This window comes from Struthio camelus, chromosome 5 (genome assembly GCF_040807025.1).
Source record: "Struthio camelus isolate bStrCam1 chromosome 5, bStrCam1.hap1, whole genome shotgun sequence".
NCBI lineage: Eukaryota > Metazoa > Chordata > Aves > Struthioniformes > Struthionidae > Struthio > Struthio camelus.
Window position 1 is genome coordinate 53,098,383 of NC_090946.1, and position 25,031 is coordinate 53,123,413.

Below are 25,031 nucleotides of genomic sequence, written 5' to 3' on the forward strand. Positions count from 1 at the left end.
TATTTGGTTTATTGTGAGTTTTCTTGATGGTTAGCTCATACATTTTCATGCTGGTGTCATCTACGTAAGTTCTCCTTCGCTACTCAGTAGTTGTTCATATCTACTGCCATTAGGTGGTGAAACTCATATATCACCACTTAATAGTTTAAATACAGTAGTGAAAACGGGCAGAAGCCGAAATTCCCACCAAAAAGTGTATTTTTTTGTGTTTTTTGCTGCCAGCTAGGTATTACAATGTTTTGTAACATACTGCAGTTTTAAAACTACAAATAAAAACATTTTTAAAGTAATATAAAAGACGAAATCTTTTGCGTTTATCATTATGTCAATGTATCAGTGTCACTTTTAACTTGAAGCAGTGACATGAATATATAAATCTTAAAACTAGTGTTGCAGTTAATGTAGTTTGTTTTTCTTGGTTTTAAAATTAAAAGCATTCAAATGCTAAACTCACTGACTCGCCATAACAGTTTTCACTGTTTGAAAATGAATTCTCTCAAGGAGACTTTGGAATCTCTATGGGGAAATCTGTTCAGGAGAGATTTCTTTGAACCTGTTGAGTTCTTGGAAGTGTTAGCTTGATACAAATTAAATCTCTTTTACTGAGCCAGTTAAACTCTATGGTATTTCAATTTTCATATTTTTATAGTCATAAGCCAGAAACAGCTAAAGATACTGAAACCTGCAATCCAATGGAAAATGTCTTTTAGAAAAGAACATTCCCCTGCAGTGAGTTGTAACTGATAACGCTGTTTGGTTGTTATTGCTATATTACAATTTGTTGTTATTTTCAAGTAACTTCTAAGGTTCTGAAATGTTCAGTTTTAACACTTCCATATGAGATTATTTTACTTATGAGAGGTTTATTCTTCCCCTCCACAGTATATTAGCTATCTTTTTTACTTACGCTATACTTCTTACAAAGGCCTGCATGAGATACTCATTTACTTTTGTAAAACTTCAGTATAGTTCAATAGAGTTTTTTTGGTTTCATAGATAATGACTGCAAGAGACAAGTTTAATGTAATTTGTATTGTCCACTTAAAAAAATTGACCTCCTCTTTTGTTAGGAGCTATTCCTATAATCAGATGCTCAAGAGGAACTGCAGCTGAAATGGTGGCTGTGGTAAGAACTTATTTTCTAAACAAGTATCATTGTTTTAAAAATTTTCTAACAGCATGTTTACTTTTTTCAGTACCAGACAGAGATCCAGTGGCATCATACGCTTTTTTTTAATGAGGGAAATAAACTGGAAAGGAGATAAACCAGTTCTCCTCTCTGATTTCGGTTCCATGGAACACATCTGTAGAAACTGTAGTATCATAATATTATGATATTGTGATATTATGGATTAGGAATATTATGAGTCAGCTGATGAGAAACTTAAATCTGAATAATAAACTCTAGAGTAGGAATGATCTAAATTTTCTGAGAGGCATTATAGTTAGAACCATTAAGCTATACCCACACTGTCTGAAAAGCAGCTGTATGGCTTGGGGTTTTCTGTGTGTCTGGGTAAGAAATTTTTAGCTATCTTATTGGGAAACCCTATAGATATAAGACTTTCTTTACTATATCAAAGTAAACTTGATTATCAAGTAGAGATGAAATTGCCAAACTAAATGATGATTAAAAAATGCCTTGTGCTGATTAAAACTAAGTATTCAGTGTGCGTGTGTTCATAAGGATGAGCAGTAGTCTCATCCTTATGAAACATTCACTGTGGCAGTGTCTGACAGCCCATTTGCTGCTTCTGCAGGTCTTTTGAGCTATGGTTCCCTGTTGGTACCTCGTATTAGCGTTTTTTGTTCGTGTGTTTAGAGAGAGGGTGCTAATTGCCTGGGAGGGTGGTTAGTGGACATAAAGGAAGTATCTACTGTACAGTCCTGGATCTAGAATGCTGGAGGGAGAAAGGAGGAGGAAGAGATTTCTCGGGCTGGGTTCAGCATGCTGTCGACCTAAATTTCCTGCAGATTTATTCACCGCAAAAAAAAAAAAAGCACAGTCAATCTTTAAACATTGTTCGTATAAAAACGTTAGAAAACCAGTGATCGTTAAAAGCTGCTTTGTTTTTCTTCCCCTCAGAAATTAGATAAGAAGCTCAGAGAGAATCTAAGAGATGCCAGAAACAGTCTATTTACAGGTGACACACTTGGAGCTGGCCAGTTCAGGTATGGTGTTAGTAATAACTTTGTATTTACATTTTTCATATTTCAGTTGTCTGAAAGATCTCTTTAGAATTAAATCACTGTACTGAAAACTATTTACAAAGATTTGGTTGAAATTCTGAGTAGCTTGCTTGTATTAAAAGAATCAAAGTTCTTCTAAGTAAGTTTTCTTATCTCTTTGTATAATCAGGTTGAAAACTTTCATAGCTAAGAAGTATGCAGTGTTAAGGCTGTGAGTCAAAAATTATTTATAAAGAAGCAGGCAATCTCATTCACCTCTAAACTCAGCAAGAACTAAGTCCCTGCCAATATGCATGGTTTACAGGGCTAGAATAGGCAGCTGGGTGTCTGAACTTATCTGTTGACATCCTTTAGTCAATTAAAAAATAAAAAAAATCACATCTTCTCACTTGTATGCACTGTTATCAATTGCAATTATATCAAGAACAGGTGTCTCTTAGCTCATCTCTGCTTCTACCAGAAGCAGAGGACACAAGGACTATACAAGGACTGCCACTTGGATCATCAGGCAATTAAGAAATTTTAAGTCACCAACATCTGAATTGTTTGCAGGGAAGGAGCGGTAGGAAAAGACATTGCAGATGCTTCCATTCATCTAATATGTGTTCTCAGTAGCTTCCCCCGCATCCCTTTGCCCCCAGATAGTTGATCTTAAGGAAGACTCCACAGGCTACCTGGGCGGGGGTGGGTATTATGGTAGTTTACACTGTACACGAAAAGGTAAGGAGAACTATTGGCAAGATTGTAGCTGAAATAAATGGTTATGATCTCCTAGCTGAGTATAAAATAGTCTTTACACGGTATTTTTTTCTCAAATCAAGAGAGCACTTTGACAAAAGACAGGAAAACATATGAAAGTGTGGCAAAATAAAGTGAGATTGAATGCTGTAAGAAAGTAGAAGGAGAGCGAGTAGCTGTGAAATCCCAGTTCCCTCATTTCACGGGAGCTGAATTGTAACCACTGTTTTTCCTTAAAAAGGGTAGCTGATTTTTTCTTACAATATAGCATCATTACCCTCGGAAAAGCAAGATGCAAAAAAAGAAAAATATGGGAACCTTTAACCATTTAAGTGGCTTCAGATCTTGAATTTGCTTTTCAGAATGATACGGGCAGGTGAATAAGGCTCCTGAGCGTTTTCATCTCCATGAAAGTACTTATGGCAAGGAAAACCAGAATTTTGCTAATTTGTGGAATTAGCATGCTTTTATTCTCTTCAAATGCACTGTAATTTAGCTCTCACATTTACTGTGGGGTTAATGTGTGTTATGGGATAGTTACAGTAATGTTCTGTAAATTCATAGTTTCTGTCTTCACTATAAATTGTTTATGTAACCATACCCCAAGATATTTAGGCTCATCTGAAATTTTTTTTCCATAAAATTGAGTATTGATGAAGTCATTACAGTGCATCTCAGAAGTTCATAATCTTTTCTTTATAGACTTCCTATATAAGCAAACAGGAAAAATGAAATGAAAAACACTTGAGAGCGAGATTTTATATTTAAGGTTCATAATGAGGATTAAGGTTGAATGTGACCCACTTCAGCTCTTAGCGGAACACTGTTGATTAGAATTCAAATATGTATCCACACCAGAAAGCTGTTAACTAATACCTGAACGGCTAGTTACTGCTTGGTGTTTTGACTTTTGTCTGACTGTTATGCAGTGGTAATTTCACTTAGTACAAACAGAAATATCTTTTTACCATTGCTAGGACAGTGATTCATGAAATTTCTGGCAGTGGTCAGCCACAGTTGCTTCGGGGAAGGCTGGAGAAACTCTGTAGAGACAGTTTGGCTTTTAACTTGAAATCTGAGGTGGAAGGTGGCTGATGTCACTCAGGATGTTACTGGAATGTTCTAAACATGTTTAAAGAAGTACTAATGCAGTGTCATCTTTTCAGCTTCCAAAGGCCCCTATTAGTCCTTGTTGACAGAAACATAGATTTAGCAACTCCTCTACATCATACTTGGACATACCAAGCTTTAGTGCATGATGTACTGGTAAGAATAAACCTGATCTTATTACCAAAAATATTTTTTCATTCAGTTTGTCATTAACATTAATACCATATTTTCTCTTAATCAAACACTGTTTGGTCTGTTTTATTTGGAGGTTGTTTAGTTAAAGACAGCTTGGAAGATTTCCTCTAGAAGGTTTATTTGACAATACCATCTAAAATAATTAAAAAGTTGCAATCCTGATATTATCAAAACATTGATAATTCAGCAACCCTACTGTGTTTTTCAGTAGTTCATGATCTTTTACGTAGCGTAAGCCCTAAATTACGTCAGAAGCAACTCAATTTTGAAAATGAAATACTTTTAATAAGTTTTAAGCTGTTTTTGGTATTAGTTAGAACTTCTGAAAGTGCCTGTTCCTGTTTTTCTCCACAGGGTGGTGTAGCTGTTTAGTATAGAAATGCCAAGTATTATATGACCCTACTGTGAGGAATCTAGTAATAATAATAATAGATTTTTTGGATAATTTTTTGGAAATTCGCGTGTCTTTAAAGCACATTCATTTTCTGGAGTTTATTTTATAAAACCAGTAGTAGAAATGTACTGAACAAAAGCAAATACTGCTTACTTGGGATTTATGAGTTTCATACATAATTATGGAATGAAATAATAAAAGATAATATGAGTAAAAATAATATCTTGAGGACTTTTTTTATACTGTAGTGTTACCATGCAAATCATTTCAATATGTAGCTTTTCTGAGAAACGTTTTGCCTTTAGGATTGAGGCTGTTAGAGGAACATGTAAAATATACACACGTTAAACACATGTTGATAAGGTTATGTGGTGTTTGCATTCAAAGTTTATTGTGAATTAAATAGTAATACATCATGGTGTCTAAAAACTTGCATTGCTGTAATGAAGTTTTATTAGCACAGATAGGATGTTTTAGGTCTCTAGAATTCTGTTTTGTGTATCTCATTGCTTATGTGCTTTATGAAAAGTCCCTTCCTCTTTGAAGCAAAAGGATAGTATTTACAAATAAAAAAAAAAAAAACCTTGGGCCTTCTTTAGGAAAGGCATATATGAAAAAATATGGTTTCCACTGTTTTTTCCAATAACTGTTGAACCACCTGGAGACTTGCAATTAGAGGTACTAAATTTTTTTCTTTTTTTTTTCTTTTTTTTTTTTGAGAATCAGTGACAAGAAGAGGGGGGAGACCCACATTAGAGTCGTCATAGATGTAAACGCTATTGCACAAGGGCAACTTATTAGGCTCCTTTGCTTGTCTGCCATTCAATCAGCAAATACTTGCTGACCAGCTAGTAAATACATGCCTACCTCTGTGTGCTTGCCTCTTACTCAGCTGGTAGGTAGAGAAGGTTGTGTTGGGTGGCCTCGGGCATGTCTGGAGGCAGGACTTGGTGCGTCAAGATGCAGAGGGATCAAAGATGTCTTGGAAGCTAAGGATAACTAATGCTGCGTGTTATGGAGAGGTATCAGAATAACGCTAAAAGAATGGCTTGAGGACCACTGGGTATGTCTGTGCTGCATCAGGCTTCAGTAATTTCTCTGGAACAACTTATTGAATGTAGCATGTTGTGTCTTATGTTTGACTGAGTTGATAGGACTGTGGAATCTGTCTAATGAAATTGTAACTGAATGGCCTGTGTTTCATGTTAAGGGGAAAGGTTTAATTTCAAAACCAGGCAAGTTACTCAGTTTAAACGTAAGCATGTCAAGTTCTTCACAAACTGAGTATAATGTTTTATGAACATTATAGCCTTTTAAAAGGCCCTAAATTACAGCAGTGAAAATGCTACCAAGGTGATGATTATGTACATTAAATTTTTCATTTAAATTCTCAATTAATAGTCCAAGGGCCCTGTGGGATGTTGAACTAAATGATAACCTAACCACAAATTTGTTGCTGTGTCTATTTAGATAATAATGGAATGAAAAGATTGCCATTTGTGATTAAAATACTTTCCAGTAGTGGTCAGGGAAAAGTGGGTGGCGTGGATAGAAAACCTTTTAAAGATAAAATGAGGAGGAGAGGAGGAGGACTTGAGTGAGTCATTTTGATAAAAGAAGAAGAATCATTTTGATAAAAGCTAATAAATGCAAAAGCTAACTTGGAAACTCAGGTCACTGCTGAGTTAAATTGAGTCAAAACATAGATCTCTGTTAAAAAATTACAGCCAAGTTTTCAGTCAAGTGATTTTTTTTTTGCCTTTAACTTTTTAGTGAACAAATGTTAGTGAAAAATACTCTCTTTTTACTGAAAACTTAAACAGGTCTTGTTAGATTGACTGCATATGCCTCCTTTGAGTAGCTGTTTCTTTTTGTTTCCAGTAAAACTCGGTTGGTTGGTTAGTTTGTTAAAACTAACTTTTTTAATTGTTTTTATGTGACGATTTCACTTATAATGATCTAGTTTTGAATATCGTAATGAGCATAATAAAATCCAATTGTATTTCTGGAAAAAAATACAAAATCTGAAAGTTTTTTGGAGAAATTCTGTGAAGTCCGAAATTTGATTCCTTTTATCATTATTTGACAAGCAAAGAGCTCCTTTGGAATTGTAGATGTTTTTTGATGAGTAGGAGTAAAGTCAGTGAATGGGGTACTAGCTGAGCTCTGTATTGGAAACAAGGGAATATGCTGCGGAAAAGAGAGAGCTGTCCTCGGCAAATGTTATCAGGGAAAGGAAGGGAACGTGTACAGGAAGGACCATGATGATATAGCAAGTGAGCATAAGTAACTGTGTCATCTAGCTGAAAATGTGGTTTCTTGGTTCATGCATTTGTGGAAGAAGAAAAGCTATACAGGGAAGTTTCAGCTTTGTTGCAAGTAATACTTTTATACTTTCATTGGGGGTCATTATTTCACTAGCATTTAAAAAATGCGGGGAGGGAGGGACGAAGACTTGTGAAGGTGTAGATAAATAGTCCTCACAATGGATATTCTCATTGCCCATGTCATGATCTTTGCAGCTTTGATACATCTAGAGTAATTGCATAAGCGGAATTCAGTCATTTTGTCTGCAACACAGAAACTTTTATGATGGTAAATTTTTAGTCAGCTGTTAAAGCTCAGTTATTGTTAAATAATTTATTTTCCCTGCAGAAAACAGTATTCCTATCAGTTTAATTTAAGTAGATTGCCTGCCTGTGAGACAATCAGATATTCTTGTTTGAAATTTGTTGCTTTGTTTGGTAGTTTTTCAAAAAGTTTGAGTAATTTTAGAATTCTAACATGGCTGTTGTTCTTATCTGGTTAGTTAGGAAACTGCTTCCTGCCCTCTTAGGAAATTTTAATAAACAGCTGCGTTTCTGTTCATTCTAGAAAATATTTTAGAAAATAATTGGCTGAGTATAAAATAGTGATGAAATAATTTTAAAACTGTCGAATGTTTAACTAAGATTTCTTTTTTTAGGATTTCCATTTAAATAGAGTTAACTTGGAAGAATCGGCAGGAACGGAAAGTTCTCCAGCAGGTGCTAGACCTAAGAAAAAAAATAAGAAGTCCTATGACTTAACTGCATCTGATAAATTTTGGCAAAAGCATAAAGGCAGGTAAGCTGAATAGATATTTATCTAGTCGATTTGTATGGAAGGATTTTTTTGGTTTTGTTTGGCTATAAGGGCATATGGTTAGATCAAGGTACTGCAGCTGAGGCTCACACATCATAACATATGCCTGGAGAAGTTTTGTATCATCTTACAAAGTTAGGTATATTTTTTTTATAGTGCAGCCATTTAAGCCTTACTTTTAAGGGTATTAATAACAGTTCTAATACTGTTTTAGAAGTGCTTCAACCCGCAATAAAAGTTGCAGCCATCATAGAAGACCTACTAATAGCTGTGCTAGGATTGCTAAAATATTTTTGGGGCCCTGAACAGTTCTTGGTTGGGAGAGACAAAAAGAAATAGAAAAGGGTGTTGTCTTTATTCTTATTCAGATGAACAAATAGCTATACAGAGTTGTGTCTGCCTGTAAGTTTATTGCGTTTAAGGAAAGATGCAATCTCATTCATATGGCTTGTCCCATCTGTTTTACAAAATACTAAATTTTAGGGGGATAATCCATTACATGTAGAATTAATTCCTTGAGTAAATCATTAAAAAAATAAAAGTGGTGAGGATATTCTAATGATTCCTTCATATTCTGGTAGTTCTACTTGTAAGCTTATTTGGAAATATATTAGAAGTTTTGGTTTTTTTAATTGAATGGTCAGTTCATTGTCCGCATTTGTTGTATATCTGCTTTTTTTTTTTTTTTTACAGAGCACACAACTATTGCTGCTGACATGTTTATCAGAAAAATTAATAAAACTTTTTATCAGAATTACATAAAATGTAGAGAAAGTGAATATACTTTGGAAAGTTTCAGTAAACATTCAGTAAGATGTCATTATTTTCACTGGAGTCTGCTGCATGATTAGTAGTGTATTGATATTTCTGAAATACATTCCCATTATCATCCTGATCATATAGCCTTGTCTGGTTCTAGTGTTTCAGTTTGTTAATTTAACTGAGCCTAATACAGAGTATTACATTAGTCCTTTTCCAGAGGTAGCTGAGTCTGTTCAGCAAGAACTGGAGTCCTACAGAGCCCAGGAAGATGAAGTCAAAAGACTTAAAAGTATCATGGTAAGGTTTATCACATATATTTGCTTTAAGTAAAGTACAATAGCACTTGTATAGATGCTGGGGGGAGGAACCTTTTGTTGTGTTTTTTTCCAAATATGAGCCCATGCTGATAATTGTAGGCATGATGTAAGCTGAAATGTACGCCTGGGAGTACCATGTTTCATAGTACTCATAAAGTTCAATTTCTTGTATTTTTTGGCATTACATTTATGTTACTTCCATAATAACTGCAAAACATGATCCAGACATTAATATCAGTATGAGAAAACAAGTTACAAATGCAGTGACTATACTTGTATGTGTAGTTTTCATATTTATGATGATTATTTTTATTCCCCTTCTCAAATCCTTCCCCAAAACCAGGGTATAGAAGGAGAGGATGAAGGAGCAATAAGTATGCTTTCTGATAATACAGCTAAGCTAACTTCAGCTGTTAGGTAAGTCATCAATAACACATTATTGTTTAATTAAGCTAATAGGGAACAATTTCTAATTCTTTCTGCCATTTCACTTTTAATAGCCTTTGAAATTAATAGCTTTAAAAATAGGCTATTCAGCTCAATAGAAAACTTTTAAGTGTGTTATTACTCTGGAAAATTTTAAGACCGTCCTCTTGACGAGTACTTACTCATGTAACTTTGAGAGCAGTTTAAGCCCTATAAACATGAATTTGTGATGTTTCATGAACAGTGGTGAATGTTTTTACTGCATCATGGATTTGCTTGCATTCTCTCACAGGAAACACCTAGCTACCTCTACATTCCTTTTTAAAAGTCTGCCAGTGAAACCCACTTCTTGAAGCATCTGCTTTCTTTGCACAATGTTTGATTAATGTATTTACTGTAGTTAATATATTAACATCTGTTAGCAAAATTATAGTCATTCAGAACTCTGCAGTGGAAATTTACTACCTTGCTAAAGGCTACCTAGACACTATGGATGAGATTGAAAGTCTGAGATTTAGACTTGTTGCTAACTCTAAATCTCCTCTTCATTCTGCTTCTGCCTTGGAGAAGGAAAATGTTCAGTTTGCTGTTCTTCACTGAGGCCCCAATTATCAGTGTGAGGCAGAAGGAAGGAATTAGAAAAATTCTGAGTATAGGTAGGGTGATATGCCCATTGTCCTGTAAATCCATTATGTGTCTACATTAATTAGTTGTCTCTCGGTGAGTTCCCAAATTTGTTTATATGCTCTGCTATAGTTAGCATTTGGTTGGAATTACAAAGGATGTCTTGATCGCACATTTCCAAACAAGCCAACAAATGTTTCCAAGTTCTCAGGATGCTGGTTCTTGGGTTACGGCAGCAAGACGTGAAAGAGACAAGCATCAAAAACTTAAGCGAAAAGGAGGAAAAAAAAAAAAGGCAGCACATATGACTAAAGCTTTCTCAGGAAGTTTTGCTGTTCAATTAGTCTCTTCATGACTGTTTCCTGTAATCTGGCATTATTAAGGAAAATCTTGTCCTACTTCAGAAAAGCATGTAACGCAGTAAGCTCTTCTGTTGCGATATTTGAGCCTTAATCTTTTGGATTATGCTGAGAACTGTTAAGGATCTACCATTTAGGCGTGTTTCTGCAGGGAGAATTTAGCTGGGCTTTGCTCTTCTGTTGTCGTACATCATTTTTTAGTAGGAAAAAGACATGCTTCAGCCTCTGAGGCTTTACGGTTTCTAGAAAACTTTGGAATATCTAATAATAATTAAAAACAGAGGTTCTAAACAAGAGATTCTCCTGCCTCTTCTCGATGCAGTTCTTTACCAATGCAGTCCTAACCACCTTCCAACTACAGTGTCATTAAGGACCAATCATCATAGGTGACATCACGTTTATAATTACTTAAAGAGGAAAGTTTGGTTACTTAACTTTATGGATCTTCAGGAAATGTAGTTGATGTAATTCAGTGCCTTATCATCTTATTATTATTAAATAGACTGATGCACTGACATTTAGTTGGTCGTCTTTGCTCTCAGTTCTTTTGTATATAGACCCTGAGCAGATACAATTACTGCTGATCAAAAGAAACCAGCTTTTATACCGGCGATGCCCAGATCCCAGCAGTGGAAATAACATAGCTTATAACATCTTAAGAAACTCATTTACTACAAAGTAAGCTTAACCATTCAGTTCCCCTTTTTGCAAAAGGTTTCTCTTCAATCTTGAGTCTTATGCAAAGAGTTGTGTCATATGCAGTAGCACCTGTGACACATTCCAGGACATCCAGAGGTTCTGTGACTTCCTTGACAGATAACTGCACTCCTGTTTGTATCAGGAATGAACTAAGTGTTAGTTAGATAAACCAGAATTCTAGTAGGTTATTTGTTTAGCTAAGAAGGACAAATATCTGTTGTTGTTGATCATGAGCTTTCAATAGCAATGCTAAGTTACCTGTGTTATATGTCTTTTGCAAGTCAAGATAAAAAAAAAAAAGCCTTTCAATATATTCCATGTAGATATTTTAGTTCTAGTATGAGAATTATTATATCTATACTTTCTAACTTTTTATTTCTAACCTTACTGTTCCATAGTTTTGTTGTACCAACTATGTACAATATACAATTCAACTAACTGGGCAACTCAGCAGGTTAGTTTGTATTTAATTTTTTCAGCTCTCTTCCAGAGCTACTGGAAAAGAAGAGGCTAATTGATCTCCATACAAATGTTGCAACTGCTGTTTTGGAGCATATAAAGGTATGATTGCTTCAGTTTTCTTTCTGTAATACAATTTACCTGGAGAAATATATTTGAACAAGTGAATGAATGAAATGTGTTAGCTTTGAAAGAAATCATTTATAACATTATTTAGCGTTGAAGGGTGAGTTGGATTGAATTTTGAATGCCTACGCATTATTTATGATGGCAAAAACTTTTATTGTGGGTTGAAGTCCTTCTTAAATACATTTTTGAAGAAGACTTTGCTTTGCTTCAGATAAATGTCCTGGCAAGTTATGATTTGAATCTAAGCAGTTTTGTCTTCTGTATACACATATTGAAAGTAGTGTTTTATTGGTCACGACATGAAAGCAGTCTCCTGAGTTGTGAAATAATGATGCCAGCTGCTGAACCGGTCTTTCCAGGAGGGTCTGTGTTACGTGTGTATTCTGCATAATTTGTACTAGATGAAAAGCACTTCAGAAGGATGTTTGTCTTCCTCCTGCTGCTTTTGTAACAAAGCATTTGCAGCCCGTCTCAGTATTAAGTAAAGACTATGGTTACTAGTAGGAGAATTTAAAAGATTTATCTTTCTGAAAGGCTCATCTATAATTTCTGTTCTCCTGAGGCAGAAAGATTGGAATTCTGTTCTTGAAAGTGATTTCGGCATCAGGTCTCATTGAAAGTCAGTAGTTAGAAAATGCTATTTATAACGTCATAGGAGGCAATGTGTGTTGAAGCCTACTTTGGTAACATTTGTGAAGTCTGTCTTTACTTCTAGGTGCTACTTTTTTCTTAACTCACTGCTGTAAATGCACTCATTCTGAATTTTAGTGTAGAAATTAATCTTATTGGTAGTTTTTAAATTGAGGAGGAGATATAAGTGTGTCCCTATATGCTTGATTTATTACTGTGGGGGCTGATTTTATATGCCTTTGCAGTATTAGGCATGCCAATTATCAGATCTGGCAGCTCTTAAAAGCAGTACATTAATACCATGGCAAAAAAATGGAGATTTACAGTGGTGGTTTATTTGATGCCTGGTGTATAAAGTCACTTTATGTAGGCCTGTGGCAGGCCTACACCAGTAGTACTTTATCTAATGTGCTAGCCAGGTTTCAGAGCAGGATGTGGACTGAAATGACATGAGTTTTATCACCTGTGTCCTCCTGGCAGTGGACTGGAGTCATGCCCATGCTGATTCTCCGTTACGTGCTAGTGACACACTTTTCTATTACAGAGAGGTGGCAGGAATTACCTTAGGGTCGTATCAGAAAGCTCCCAGGGAGTGCTGATAGATTCCTCCATAAATGATTCTTAATTCTGGAACTGCAAAGTGCTCAAGCTCCTTATCTTCTTACTGTATAGCTGTCAAGATCACAAAATAAACAGACATGCATTTTCTTCAGTATGCTGATGATATATGCTTCTGTATCATCATTTCTTTTGATTTAGAATCATTTCCTTCCTCTCCAAATATTTAGAAAACTATTAAAAACTCATACTAATGTGGAAGCACATGTTTTTCCCATTGGAATTTACCTTCACCAAAACCTTTTCACTAAACAAATAAGAAGTTTCTTCTAATGGCTTTGTCCCATCCATTTTCCCCTGTTTTCATCCTCCTATTACAAACAGTATCTTTCTAACTTGAGCTGTAGAATTCTAAAGTAAGCTGAGATGTTACTTAATGTAGCCATCAAAAACATTTCCAAAAGAAACAATATCTCAGCCAATGTTTACAGAGAAATTCTGATGGCACCTTGAGTCTGTGATAGTAGGTTTTACATACAGTTAAATAATTAAACCAGGCTAGGCTAAGAGGAAGATTAAAAAAAATGTTGGGCAAGTGCCAAGGTCGTAAGAGGGTAGTGAGGTATCATATAAATCTGTTTTCTTCTTCAGGATGCTATATTTTCACTTTTAAAATAATCTGGAAGCACAATTATACTTTAAAATGCATTGTTTGCATTATTCATTACGGTTTTTACTACAGTAAATTTTTAAGCATTTTTCTTCATTGCATATGAGAATCAGTGAAAAGAATTATCTGAGAGCTGCTCTAGATCAACTAAGTAAGTTTAATTTATTAATGGTCATATTTTAGTGTTCAGTTTAAAGCTGGTTTGCACATTGTCTTGGATCATTTTCTGAGACACAGTAAGAGGAAACCAGAAATTAATCACCTACTCAGGGGTACTGGCAGTTTTCTGGCATATCGACGTGTTCAGTGAAAAGACGGAAAGAATGCGTTACTTTTTTCACTAAGTGAACCATCAAATATTTATTGCCAGTGCTTAGAACAAATGAATCCTTGTTTTGCATTGATTGCCTTTGCTCTGAAGAAGCTGTGGACTAAAAGAAACGTGCCCAAAACGTTCTAAGGATAGAACGATGGATGTCTTTCTAGCTGCTCTAGAATTCTGAGTGACGCTTGTCTTTGCTTGCCTGCCTAATATTAATATTAGGATAACTGGACTATGTTAAATTATGACATATGAAAGGGATATACTTAGACTTTTCTAAGGGGAATATTAGATAACATCTTGCTAGAATGCTATACCTATGAACCTAAGTGGCAAATTTTTATGTGGATTATTGTCAAACTTAGATTGCTGATAGATTTAGGGGTTTTAATCCTTATGTAATTTTTTTATCATATACGTCCAGTTCTGCAGTTATTACTTGGCTTGATTTCAAGGACTGATAGTTTGAATAACTCCTTTACCTCTGTTGCCAATAGTCTTTCAAATTATCTATTTCTTATTTTGTGACAGAATTCCACTATTTTATCTACTCTGTTTTAATACAAGTCACGTTTTTGTCTTACCATGTGAACAGAAAAAGCGTGTGCTGCGAAGTATATGTCACTGTCAGTGAGCCAGGCTATTTTTGTGTGATTCAGAACTGATTATTAAGTAAGTTCCCAATAAGAGACAGTTTTGATGAGTTCAGTTATAGTGGCCTTTCTTTCATGTTATTCCTTGGATAATTCTGTACAGCTCAGTCAAAAGGAACTAGATCTATCTGCCTCTTTCAGCCTTCTCCCAAAGTTTTTCTTCCTCCTGATGAGAGCAGGCTATAATTTCCTGACAAGCCTCGCTTACTCCATTGACTTCTATGGCAGCTGTTATTTTCTGCTGTTTTATTTGATGCCGGGTCGTTTTTTGTTAGTGTCTTTGAAAGATTCCTTCCGGTAATTTCTTCTTTGAGAATTTATTTTCTTTTTTTCTGCATATTTTTTCTCTAAAAAGAAAAGCTTTTTTACTGTAAAGAGGATAGGTGACTCTGCTACAAGACCTTACAAAGTGACCCTCCAACACATTTAAATGGATCCTGCTTCTCTGCTTAAAAAGGAAGGAATGTTGTGTTTGTTTTGGATTAGAGCACTCGGGTGGAGAGTTACAGAGTCACAGGTTGGAAGGGACCTTTAGAGAGTGTCTAGGCCAACCCCCCTGCTCAAGCCTAGAGCAAGTTGCCCAGGATCATGTCCAGATGGCTTATGGACATCTCCAAAGATGGAAGCTCTTCAGCTTCTCTGGGCAACCTGTTCCAGTGCTCAGTTACCCTCACAGTAAAGAAGTTTTTCCTTATGTTCAGACAGAACTTCCTGTGTTTCAGTTTGTGCCTGTTGCCTCTCGTCCTATCACTGGGCACCACAACAAGAGTCTGGCCTCATCCTCTTTGCACCCCCCCCTTCAGATACTTACACACATGCATCAGATTTCCCTTCAGTCTTCTCTTCTCCAGGCTGAACAGGCCCAGCTCTCTCAGCCTTTCCTCATAGGAGAGATGCTCCAGTCCCTTCATCATCTTAGTAGCCCTTTGCTGGACTTGCTTCAGTAGCTCCATGTCTTTCTTGTATTGGGGAGCCCAGAACTAGACACAGCACTCCAGGTGTGGCCTGAGCAGTGCTGAGTAGAAAGGAAGAACCATTTCCCTCAACAGTCTTCTGAATGCAGCCCAGAATTCCACTGGCCGCCTTTGCCACAAAGGCACGTTGATGGCTCAGGGTCAACTTCTTGTCCACCAGGATCCCTCGGTCCTTCTCTGCAGATCTGCTTTCCAGCAGGTCAGCCCCCAGCCTGTACTGGTGTGTGGAGTTACTCCTCCCTAGGTGCAGGGCTCTGAACTTCCTTTTAGGAGCTTCTCTTTATGAATTTCATGAGGTTCCTCTCTGCCCGTTTCTCCAGCCTGTTGAGGTCCCTCTGAATGACGGTACCACCTGATGTATCAGCCACTCCTCCCAGTTTTGTATCATCAGCAAACATGCTAAGGGCACTCTGTCCCATCATCCAGCCATAAGTTGAACAGTTTTGGACCCACTATTGACCCTTGAGGTACACTGCTAGTTACTGTCCTACAATTAGACTTTGTGCCACTGATCACAACTCTCTGAGCTCTGCCATTCAGCCAATTTTCAGTCCACCTCACTGTCTGGTCATCTAGCCTTTACTTCATCAGCTTGCCTATGAGGATGTTAGGAGAGACAACGCTGAAAGCCTTACTGAAATCAAGATAGATAACATCCACTGCTCTCACCTCATCTGACTGCCAGAATCCCCAGAGCCTCAGTCAGTTTCCCTAAAACAGATTTTTTGGTTTACTAACAGACTCTTTCTAAAGATGCTATGTTGAAAGCTTCCACAAAACACCTAAAAACGAAAACAAGTCAAAGGAAGGAAATGTGGAGCTTTAACTGCAACATAGGTCCTGTCCATGAATATGCAGTCAGAAAGGTCTACTGAATGGTGTTACTGTAGAATAAGATATTATATTAGGAAATAAAGAGCAGGGAGGGAATACTGCAAATATAAATGCATCTTGAATTTTTTTTTTTATTACTTCTTTTTAATTACTGTTTTTGCTTCACCTTGCTTACCAGCTCAGGATCAGTAAGAACCTCTTCCTTGCTTTCTTATGGAATCTGCAGGATTGTTTAGCTCCTATCCCCCAGCTTTTCTTCCTGGCTTGTCTGTAAGTTTGCCAATGAGTGAGCAAAATTGCAATTACTTAAATTAAATGGAACATCTGCTTCATATCAACACTTCTTAGAACAGTTGGCTTTTCGGGGAGTAACTGTCTCATTGATGTGGCATATCTGGGAAATCTGTCAAAAGGTAACTAGTAGTTTCTAAGGCTATTCAGTAATCTATATGAAATTTAATTTGGTGTCCATCTAATTTCTAGTGAACCAGTGTAAGAAAAATACTGCACTAATTAGCACCTTTGCTAGAAATTTTGGTCAGTTGTCTGGTGAAGAAGAAGCTAAGCAGACTCATTTTGCCATATTGATCCATCTCTTTAGATCATACTTATGTCACATCAACAAGAGAATGCAGAAAATTTTATACTGCTGCTACCTCTGGTGTCCCTGCTGTGGATAGAAGTAAAGGACCAGAGTTTTTTAGGATTTTCAGTTTGGCTTTTTTTCTCCAAGAGTGCCAAGTGCACACTTAAAGTAATTGACCAAAATTCTTGAAGAGTGTAAGTATACACATGCCATTAAGGTTTCTGTTTAGGTTCAAAGCGTAGCAAAAATACTCAACCAGTGAATTTTCTTTGCTGTAGTTAGTCTGTTTTGGTTGGTAGCCTTAGCCAAATAGCTGTGAAGTTGCACGTGGTTGAGAAGAATTTTATGCAGTTTGTGCTCAAAGTTGACAACTGTAAATCTATTTTTATGATTTAAAATCTTGCATACTTGAACTGTAAGAATAGCACGTTAATAAAAACTTAAATATGGAACAAATATTATAGTGAATTATTTAGTATGTGTTTTTTATATCGTACAGTATTACACCCCATCTGAATAAATTTGTCTTAAACAGAGCACCAGCTAACATAATATGTGTATTGCCAAATTCAACACTAATGCATTTATCTTAATAAGATGAAGCTTCCAGATTTCTTGACAATCCTTTGTTAGATGCCTTTTGTCTGGAAAAAATATTTTAAACTTAAAAGCATTGAAATTTGTTCCATGTGAAGAGACAGAAGTGTAGTTAACTACAGGAAGCAAGTGAATGTGAAAGACTAGAAAAATTGTAGTGGTTTGTTTGCACTTGTTTTATTTCTCTGTAGGGAGTTGAGGAAACTATAATGCAAGCAGTCTCCAAGGTACTGTAGAACTGAAGTCACAGGACTTGTCTGATAGGCCAGATACCAAGTGGCATCTAAAGTGAGGACTTGATAAAAGATGGGTAGTTCAGGTCTATTCAGACTTTAAACTAGTGTAACATAGCCACTGATAATCACCTTACCTTTTGACTAAATCAGGTATTGCTAATCCAAGGTATTACACAATAACTAAAATTTGACTGTGAATAATCTCCTCTTATTTGAGCTCTAGGTAAATACAGCTTGAAAAGAGCTCTGGCTCTTTTCTTGCTCACCTCATACACATATGTAGTCTTAGTTGCTGTGAAAAGGGAAAGAAGATGTCCTTCTGTCCCTTAAAAGTAGTGAGTGGTCATTGTTTTAGCACATTTAATGGTAACTGTTTTCTTCAGAAATAGGTGTCTTTTATCACTGTAGGTACAAGCTGCCACAGAGACTGTTAAGTTGCTGTTCTGTGGGTAACTGCTTTTCTAAGTGAGTTCAATAGATAGCCAATGAGAATTACAAGTGTTGTATATACAGGCGAGTAGTTCCTTGCATAAGCTGGTTGCCAAAACCTTTCAATATTAAAATACTCTTGGGACTTACCTTTTCTCTTATTTTGTATTCTCACCTCTAACTCTTCTCTGATGAACTTCTAATACTCAGAGATGAAATATCTTCAGGCTAGAGAAGCAGATTTTTTTTTAAACTGTTTTTAAAAATGCCATTTTCTTATTTGTGATGTCAGGGGTGTTTTTTAGTAGGATGCAAAAATAAATGAAAAATTTTTAAAGTTCTTATTTGGTGTTGCTATCATCAAAACAGCCTCTGCAGTGGGTTAGAAGGTGCCATAGCAGTTTGCATGCCATGGCAACATCAGCCAAAATTTCCTAATTCTCTCAGCCCAAGTATAGACCTAGAGACTTGTGCCTTACTCTGGCAATATCAGTTCAGTTTCACAATGGCCACAATGTGGAGCTGAAACACCTCCAAGGCCGTGAGATGGACACGGACTCTCCCAGTCTGTTCTCTGCACCAGTACATAGCTGAGTGCATCCAAACATAAGGATTTAGCTAGTTGCCAGATAATAAGGTTTTGTAAACTGAGTAGTTGTAATATTTGTTGTGATGCTCCGTTTTAATGTTCAGATCCTCAGAATGAATGATCTGTCCTGGAGCTTATGTTTTTGTTTAAGCTTTGAAATGTATTTTTCTGTTTGTTTAGATTAAAAGATCAAGATTTGATGATTGAGAAGTGCAAAGCTTGGCTCTTTATGCAGATGCATTGTAGTGCAATCATTAGTTGCGTGATCAAGTGATGCCTTCCGTAAAGCTTCTACCTCATAATTCTATGCAATAGACATACCATCCTCCTTAAAAAAAGGACTTGTGCACCTCGGCCCACGTGATTGTTAAACATGTCGCTGTATAATAAGAGATTCTTTTCCAGAGTTAGTCAGATAACCTTATTCTAAACTCTCCCATCTTTGACATGAAAGAGTTATTGCAAGACTTTCATCTATTGTAGTTATTTCAATACAAGCCCTTTGGATTCAAGTGGAAGACTGCCAACTGTTCTCTGGGATCATGACTTCATATTTTTAGGAATTTCCTACGTTTATCACCAGTGACTAATTGCCTTGTTGACTGAGAGACTTGAGGTTCAGTATAAATTTGACTCAATATATGCTTCAACATTATTACATCTTATTACAGCATAGCAGTACATATCATGGCATGTAGTTTTCAGCTATGATTTCACCATAGCTGAAAACACTGCTCCTGTTCCAGTTTAATATTTGTATGTCAGTCTTCCCTTGCCTAATGTGAGTTTTTACTTTTGATACGAAAGTTACTTAAGCATCAGTTTTCTGAGAGCACTGAGTAAGTGCTTATTATAATGCAAGCCTTAAATTTTTCCTGTTAATTTACATTTTAAAATTATTAAAAGTAGTCTTGATCAGTAAAACATGTATCTTTTTAAGGAGAAACTAAATACTCTTTTGCAATATAAATATGTTAATTCCAACACTTAATTCTTAAACAGACTCGAAAGCTGGATGTGTATTTTGAATATGAGGAAAAAATAATGAGCAAATCTACTCTGGATAAATCTCTCCTGGACATGATTTCTGACCCAGATGGTACGTACTTTAAATCCAGACTTGGTGTAAACTTTAAGAGATGCAATAAATCTATACTTGCTATGATTTCAGTTTTGGTAAAGAGCTTATGTTTATTGTAAGTTATGCAAGACTTGTAAAGAAAACAGTTTTTTACAGATTTTAGTAGCAGTAGAGTATACTGTTTAAGTCAAGTAACATCCAAAATATTGGCAAATTTTGTGCAGCTCAAAATCCTTTCCTAGATCCTTGTTTTTGAAGGTCAAATATGTAAACTTTTTGTGCTTCTCTAGTACATGCTAAGATAGCATGAAACTGTGTAGCCTAAACAATACTGTTCTATTAGAATTCTGCATATTTTATAAAGCTTACAAACCTCACAAATAGTGTGAAAATGGATATTTCACAGGATTTGATCAGCCCAGTGGGTGGAAGCGTAGGTGGCTTCGCTCTTGTGAGGAAAAGGATGGGAGAAGGTGGAGAGAAGAGAAGCAAAACATAAATTGGCTGGTTCACTTAGAGACCCACAAGAGATTTTATATGCCGTGATCTAGCTGTGGCCTTTCTGTTTACTTTCAGCATCTAAGAGCAGAGCATCCCAGCTTGTTTTATGCATACCCAAAGCTTTGCATACTGCGTGAAACCTAGATTCTATATTGGCAAAAGATTGAGACCCGAATGGGTTCTCAGCTTTTCATAGTATCCATAGCACAGAGGCAGTGGCCTCAGATCACTGTCATTGCAGCCTTTCACAACCAGAGTTGTTATAACCCTCTGATGGTTTCCAGTATGCTCTGATGCTAGTCAGCTTGAACAAAATAATCTGCAGAACAAGGTTATAAAACTGAAGTTATGACCACAGGCCTGTCTGCAGTGGACAAAGTTAGTAAGTGTATTGGCAAACCTTGAGCTTTTAGAGACCGAGCAGGGTCTCTGCTCCTTTCCCAGTATGCTCTCTAACAAAAAAAAATATATATTATTGCATGCCTGTGGGTGTAGCCTTGTAGCTATGTACTGGACATAATGTATGTTTGGAGTTTCTAGAATGGTTCCTATTATAGAAACAGCATATATAAGTGCTACAGTGTTTCTTTTTTAATCTTTTCTTTTTTTCTGTGCCTACGGAGTCAGAGGCAGTAAAAGCAATAATACATGACTGATGGAAGTTCTAGCTAAAGTTTTAGAAATCTCAGATCAGATCCAGTCTGAGATCTTTCAGAAAATCTGTAGTCAGACAAAGTAATTCAATACAGCTACCTGTTGTTAATATGAATGTGTAATACTAATAAGAATCTCTACTTCTGTTTAGCATTAGTACAATTTATTCCTTTTTCATGTGCAGAATTAAGTGTTCAAGTACTATTTTGATTTTATCTATTATGTGTGCACAAACAGCTGATGCTTATATATGAAAACAGAAGTAACTATGCTTCCAAGTATTTCCTGCTGGATCAGTTACTTTTTCTCTGAACCCACATTTTCTATGCATTTTTGGATTGCAATATATATCAAATGATTTTCCAAGCTTGATGCATCATATCAGCATTCCTATTAATAAAGTGCTTGGTTCTCAAACAAGAGAAAGATTAGATGTTTCCAGGTTGAGTTTCCCTTCATAAGCTAAGCAGTGAGCTATTTACAGTAACGCACTAATTTAATATTTCACATGCTTTCCCTAGAATAAAGGTAAGTTCACATGATAAAAGGATTTAAGTTAAAGCACAGAGGTTGTTTAAGGGCATGCTGTCTTGTAAAAATGGCCAGCTTCCTGTTGAGTGCTTCATTGTGAGATACCAACAGAAAACATTTATTTTGAAGGAATAATACATAAAGTCTTCCAGCACATTCAGTGGTGAGCTGCTTGTTTGTGTTATCTGTGGGATACTTGCCTCGAGGACAATGATTTCTGTAGAGCTTTTCACAGCAGCATACAATCTTGAGCACTTAGCAGGTTCAGTCTCCCATTTCCTTTTTCTTATTATCTGGTAGCTAATCTACCACTCATGGCAATTAGCTGCCTGCTGCATTAGTTCAGTGGATATTATTGCATCCTGGAATACTGATAAAACTGGAGTTACTGCATAGTTAGGCAGTAGCCCTAAAGGCTTCCTGCTGGGTTGTGAATGGAGAATAAAATTGTTTCTATTCTAGTTAAGTCGTCCTCAAAACGTTTCCCGCTCCCCACTCCCACCACCCATGCTGTCACAAGCTCGTACTTTAGAACAAAGTAGTGAACATTTTTAGAGCCAGTGGACCTGGGTATTTTGATTCATCACAGCTATGATTTATGTCAGTAGTCTGTTCAGAGAAACATACTCCTGCCAGGCAAAATGGGTTTTCTAAGATTCAGTGAAGGGTATAAGATGTAATCACAGATTTATTTTTTCAATTTATTATTTTTTGGTAAGACAAAATACCACTTATATGTGAGACCACTTACCGCTCCTGTGAGCAGAAACCTTCCAGGAGTTTTGTAGATACAATAAATCTGCTCACTCAGGGAAATGCTACTAGGTGCCAACCGATTTCATTGCAACTGAAGCTTAGTGATCAGCAAAGTACTGAAGAAAGCTATCAGCTGGCTAGTTGGAAGCCAATTATGGTCAGCTGCACTGTATATTTAGACTGTTTGAAGTGCTTTTTTTACCCAGGTTGAATCCAAGTCTACCTTGAAAGCTGGCTTGTGGTTCTGATAATGCAGATTTTCTCCAGTTCTTGTTCTTCTGACATACTAGTATTTGTTAAAGGTTAATAAAACTTATTTCCCACAAAAATTATACCCACTCATAAATGTTTGTTATGACAGTGAATGGACTAAGGAAGGGACTATTTAACTTCTGCCAAACTAAACACTTGCTCGCTTATAAACAATGTTACATTTTAAGTTAGATGATCCCCTGCTGGCAACATGATTGTTGCATTCCAAGGCTGGGGTGGGGAGAAAAGATGATCTCTTTTCTGCCCCACAAGTGTAAAAAAGTGCCTTTTTTAGTGCTGTACTATATCTAAAGGTATCGGGCTTTTTTAATGACGTATTGAATTGCAAATTTATAAGTTTGTTTCAAGAAGTTTTGCTTCTGAAATCTTACTTTTGAAACCATGAACTTTGCTAACAGTGGTTCTGGTCTTGTAGAAACTAGTAGATGCTGTTCAAAATCTGGTACAGTTGGTTATAATCTAAGTAACACAGGAATGATCACGTGATCATTTTGATGTGGCAAAGATTAGTTTTAATTCCCATTGATAACTGTATCCAAAAACCCATAGCAATGCTTTTCTCCAAGGAATGGTATGATGGTAGGTGATTCAGGAGGTGAAATACTTCCTGAAGACAGGTTGGAAGTTTAGACTGTTTTTTCTGACCAAAGCTTCGCATAGGCGCTTTTGCAGCCTTTGCCGGTTTCAGTACCTTCAGCCACAGAGCTGCATAAACAAATTGTAGAGCTAAAGAAATGAGGTGCTGTAGCTTTTACTTGTATGCTTTCTCTTCAGTCTCTTCCGTTGATCTTGCAATCCCCTCATAAAATGAGACATAATGCCATTAGGAAACTTGTTATTTTGTGTGTTATGTGAAAAAGAGATGCTTCAGGCGAAACAGGCAAGTGTCAATAACACCTTCAGGAACAATAATCCAGTCTAACCAATTTTGCAATAAAATTGCTGAATGTCTCTTTACCATTTTTTAGTCTGAACAAGTCCATAGACATTTTAAAGGTATAATAATTATTAGCATAGCTAAAGGTCTGAATGTACATATATATTATTACTGAAAGGTAATTAACATAGTTGCATAGTTACAATTTTTTTTTTTTTAATCTCTTTTGTTCACTGCAGCAGGAACTCCAGAAGACAAAATGAGATTATTTCTGATCTATTACATAAGCTCAGCTCAGGCACCTTCAGAGGTATGTTCTTTACAGCGTGCAACACCAAATTTTGCCAGGCAGGATTTTTCTGTATCATCTCAGCACTGAGTAGATATTTCTGCTTCTCTTTAAAGAAAAGTACAAAATGCTCAGGTAATAGTAAAACTTTAAACAAATGTTGTAGTATTACGAGGGAATCTCTCTGCTCTCAAAGGTTTAGGTATGCTTTTGAAGATATGAAAGGCTACTAAGAATGAAGAAATCTTTGAAATCTTTTGAAGACTTTCCTCTTTGAAATATTTAGTTCAGAGTTACCACAAGACACGTCTTGGAATGTTTTCTTTTATTCTGCTCCACTGCTCAATAGAAGTAAATATAACAAAATTCTAAAATGATTCTTTTCACTTTCTCCTTGTACATTCAAAAGTATAAATTTGGTCTGTTGACTAGCAGGTACAAAAAGGAAATGCTTCTTGTTCGCATATATGGGTAATTCAGGAAGAAATTTCTTAATATTTCTCTTGAGTTTATGAAGATCAATTTCAAGGAGGTTTTTCATTATACTGTTGAAATGTTATATAATACAGAATTAATATAGACAACAGAATCAGTTTAGCATGAACTCCTATACTGACTCAAACTGGTAGAAAAAAATGTGGTAGTTTAGGCAAAGCAAAAACATTCTTTTTGAATCTATTATTTTAATCTGTTTACTTTGAATAGTCTCTATAAGTCTGTCCTAACCCTTCTTCATTTTTGTTAGTTTCTGTTGTGACATTTTACAAAAACCCATATTCTGTCATGTTTTTGAAAGGTGCTGATATAACAGACTGTTCATTAAGGTGAAAGTGCACAGGATTTAATTCTGCAACTACTGCTCAATTTAATGAGGGCTCCTCCTAGGAAAATGCATTTTAAGTTGTATTTTCATACTTGTTAGGGAGTGGGATTAAGTTTAATAATTTCTTTTTAACTTTAGTTTCTTTATGCTATGGCTTTAAACTGCTTATTTAATATTTAAATAAGGATATCCGTCTTTTCACATAAAGAGGGTAGTCTAAACCAGCTGCAATTCTCCACTTTATCATTTCAGGTTGATTTGGAGCAGTATAAAAAAGCATTGATGGATGCAGGATGTAATCTTGCCCCTTTGAGCTACGTAAAACAATGGAAGTAAGTCATGTCTTTTTTCCTGCTAGGTGAGGATATAATTGGGTAGTTTTATCAACTCAGCACTGATATCAGAGAGTTATGTGTTACTTCTGAGATCTTGTAAATTATCCTTAAATATCCATTCTGGCATAACATTTTATTGTCATTGTTTTGGTAATACGTGCAAGACTTATTTTAAAACTAAACTCGAATGACGCCAGAACTCTGTTGAACATGATGTAAAGCAGTGTACTTAATGATCCAAACCAGAAACAACTTACTGAAGGCAATTCGGTGAAGAAGTTGGGCTAGTTCAGACACCATGTTTTTTG

General features: G+C 36.1%; 1 protein-coding gene across 1 annotated transcript in view; it reads left to right on the top strand.

The window, feature by feature from the left end:
- SCFD1 (sec1 family domain containing 1) overlaps positions 1-25,031 on the top strand; it is a 57,586-nt gene that overhangs the window by 14,176 nt on the left and 18,379 nt on the right. Inside the window, exons 8-17 of the mRNA XM_068946384.1 lie at positions 1,071-1,126; positions 2,087-2,172; positions 4,095-4,194; positions 7,593-7,732; positions 8,719-8,809; positions 9,173-9,246; positions 11,417-11,498; positions 19,606-19,702; positions 23,516-23,586; positions 24,641-24,720. Of these exons, the coding sequence (XP_068802485.1) occupies positions 1,071-1,126; positions 2,087-2,172; positions 4,095-4,194; positions 7,593-7,732; positions 8,719-8,809; positions 9,173-9,246; positions 11,417-11,498; positions 19,606-19,702; positions 23,516-23,586; positions 24,641-24,720 (877 nt within the window). The remainder of the gene's footprint in view (positions 1-1,070; positions 1,127-2,086; positions 2,173-4,094; positions 4,195-7,592; positions 7,733-8,718; positions 8,810-9,172; positions 9,247-11,416; positions 11,499-19,605; positions 19,703-23,515; positions 23,587-24,640; positions 24,721-25,031) is intronic.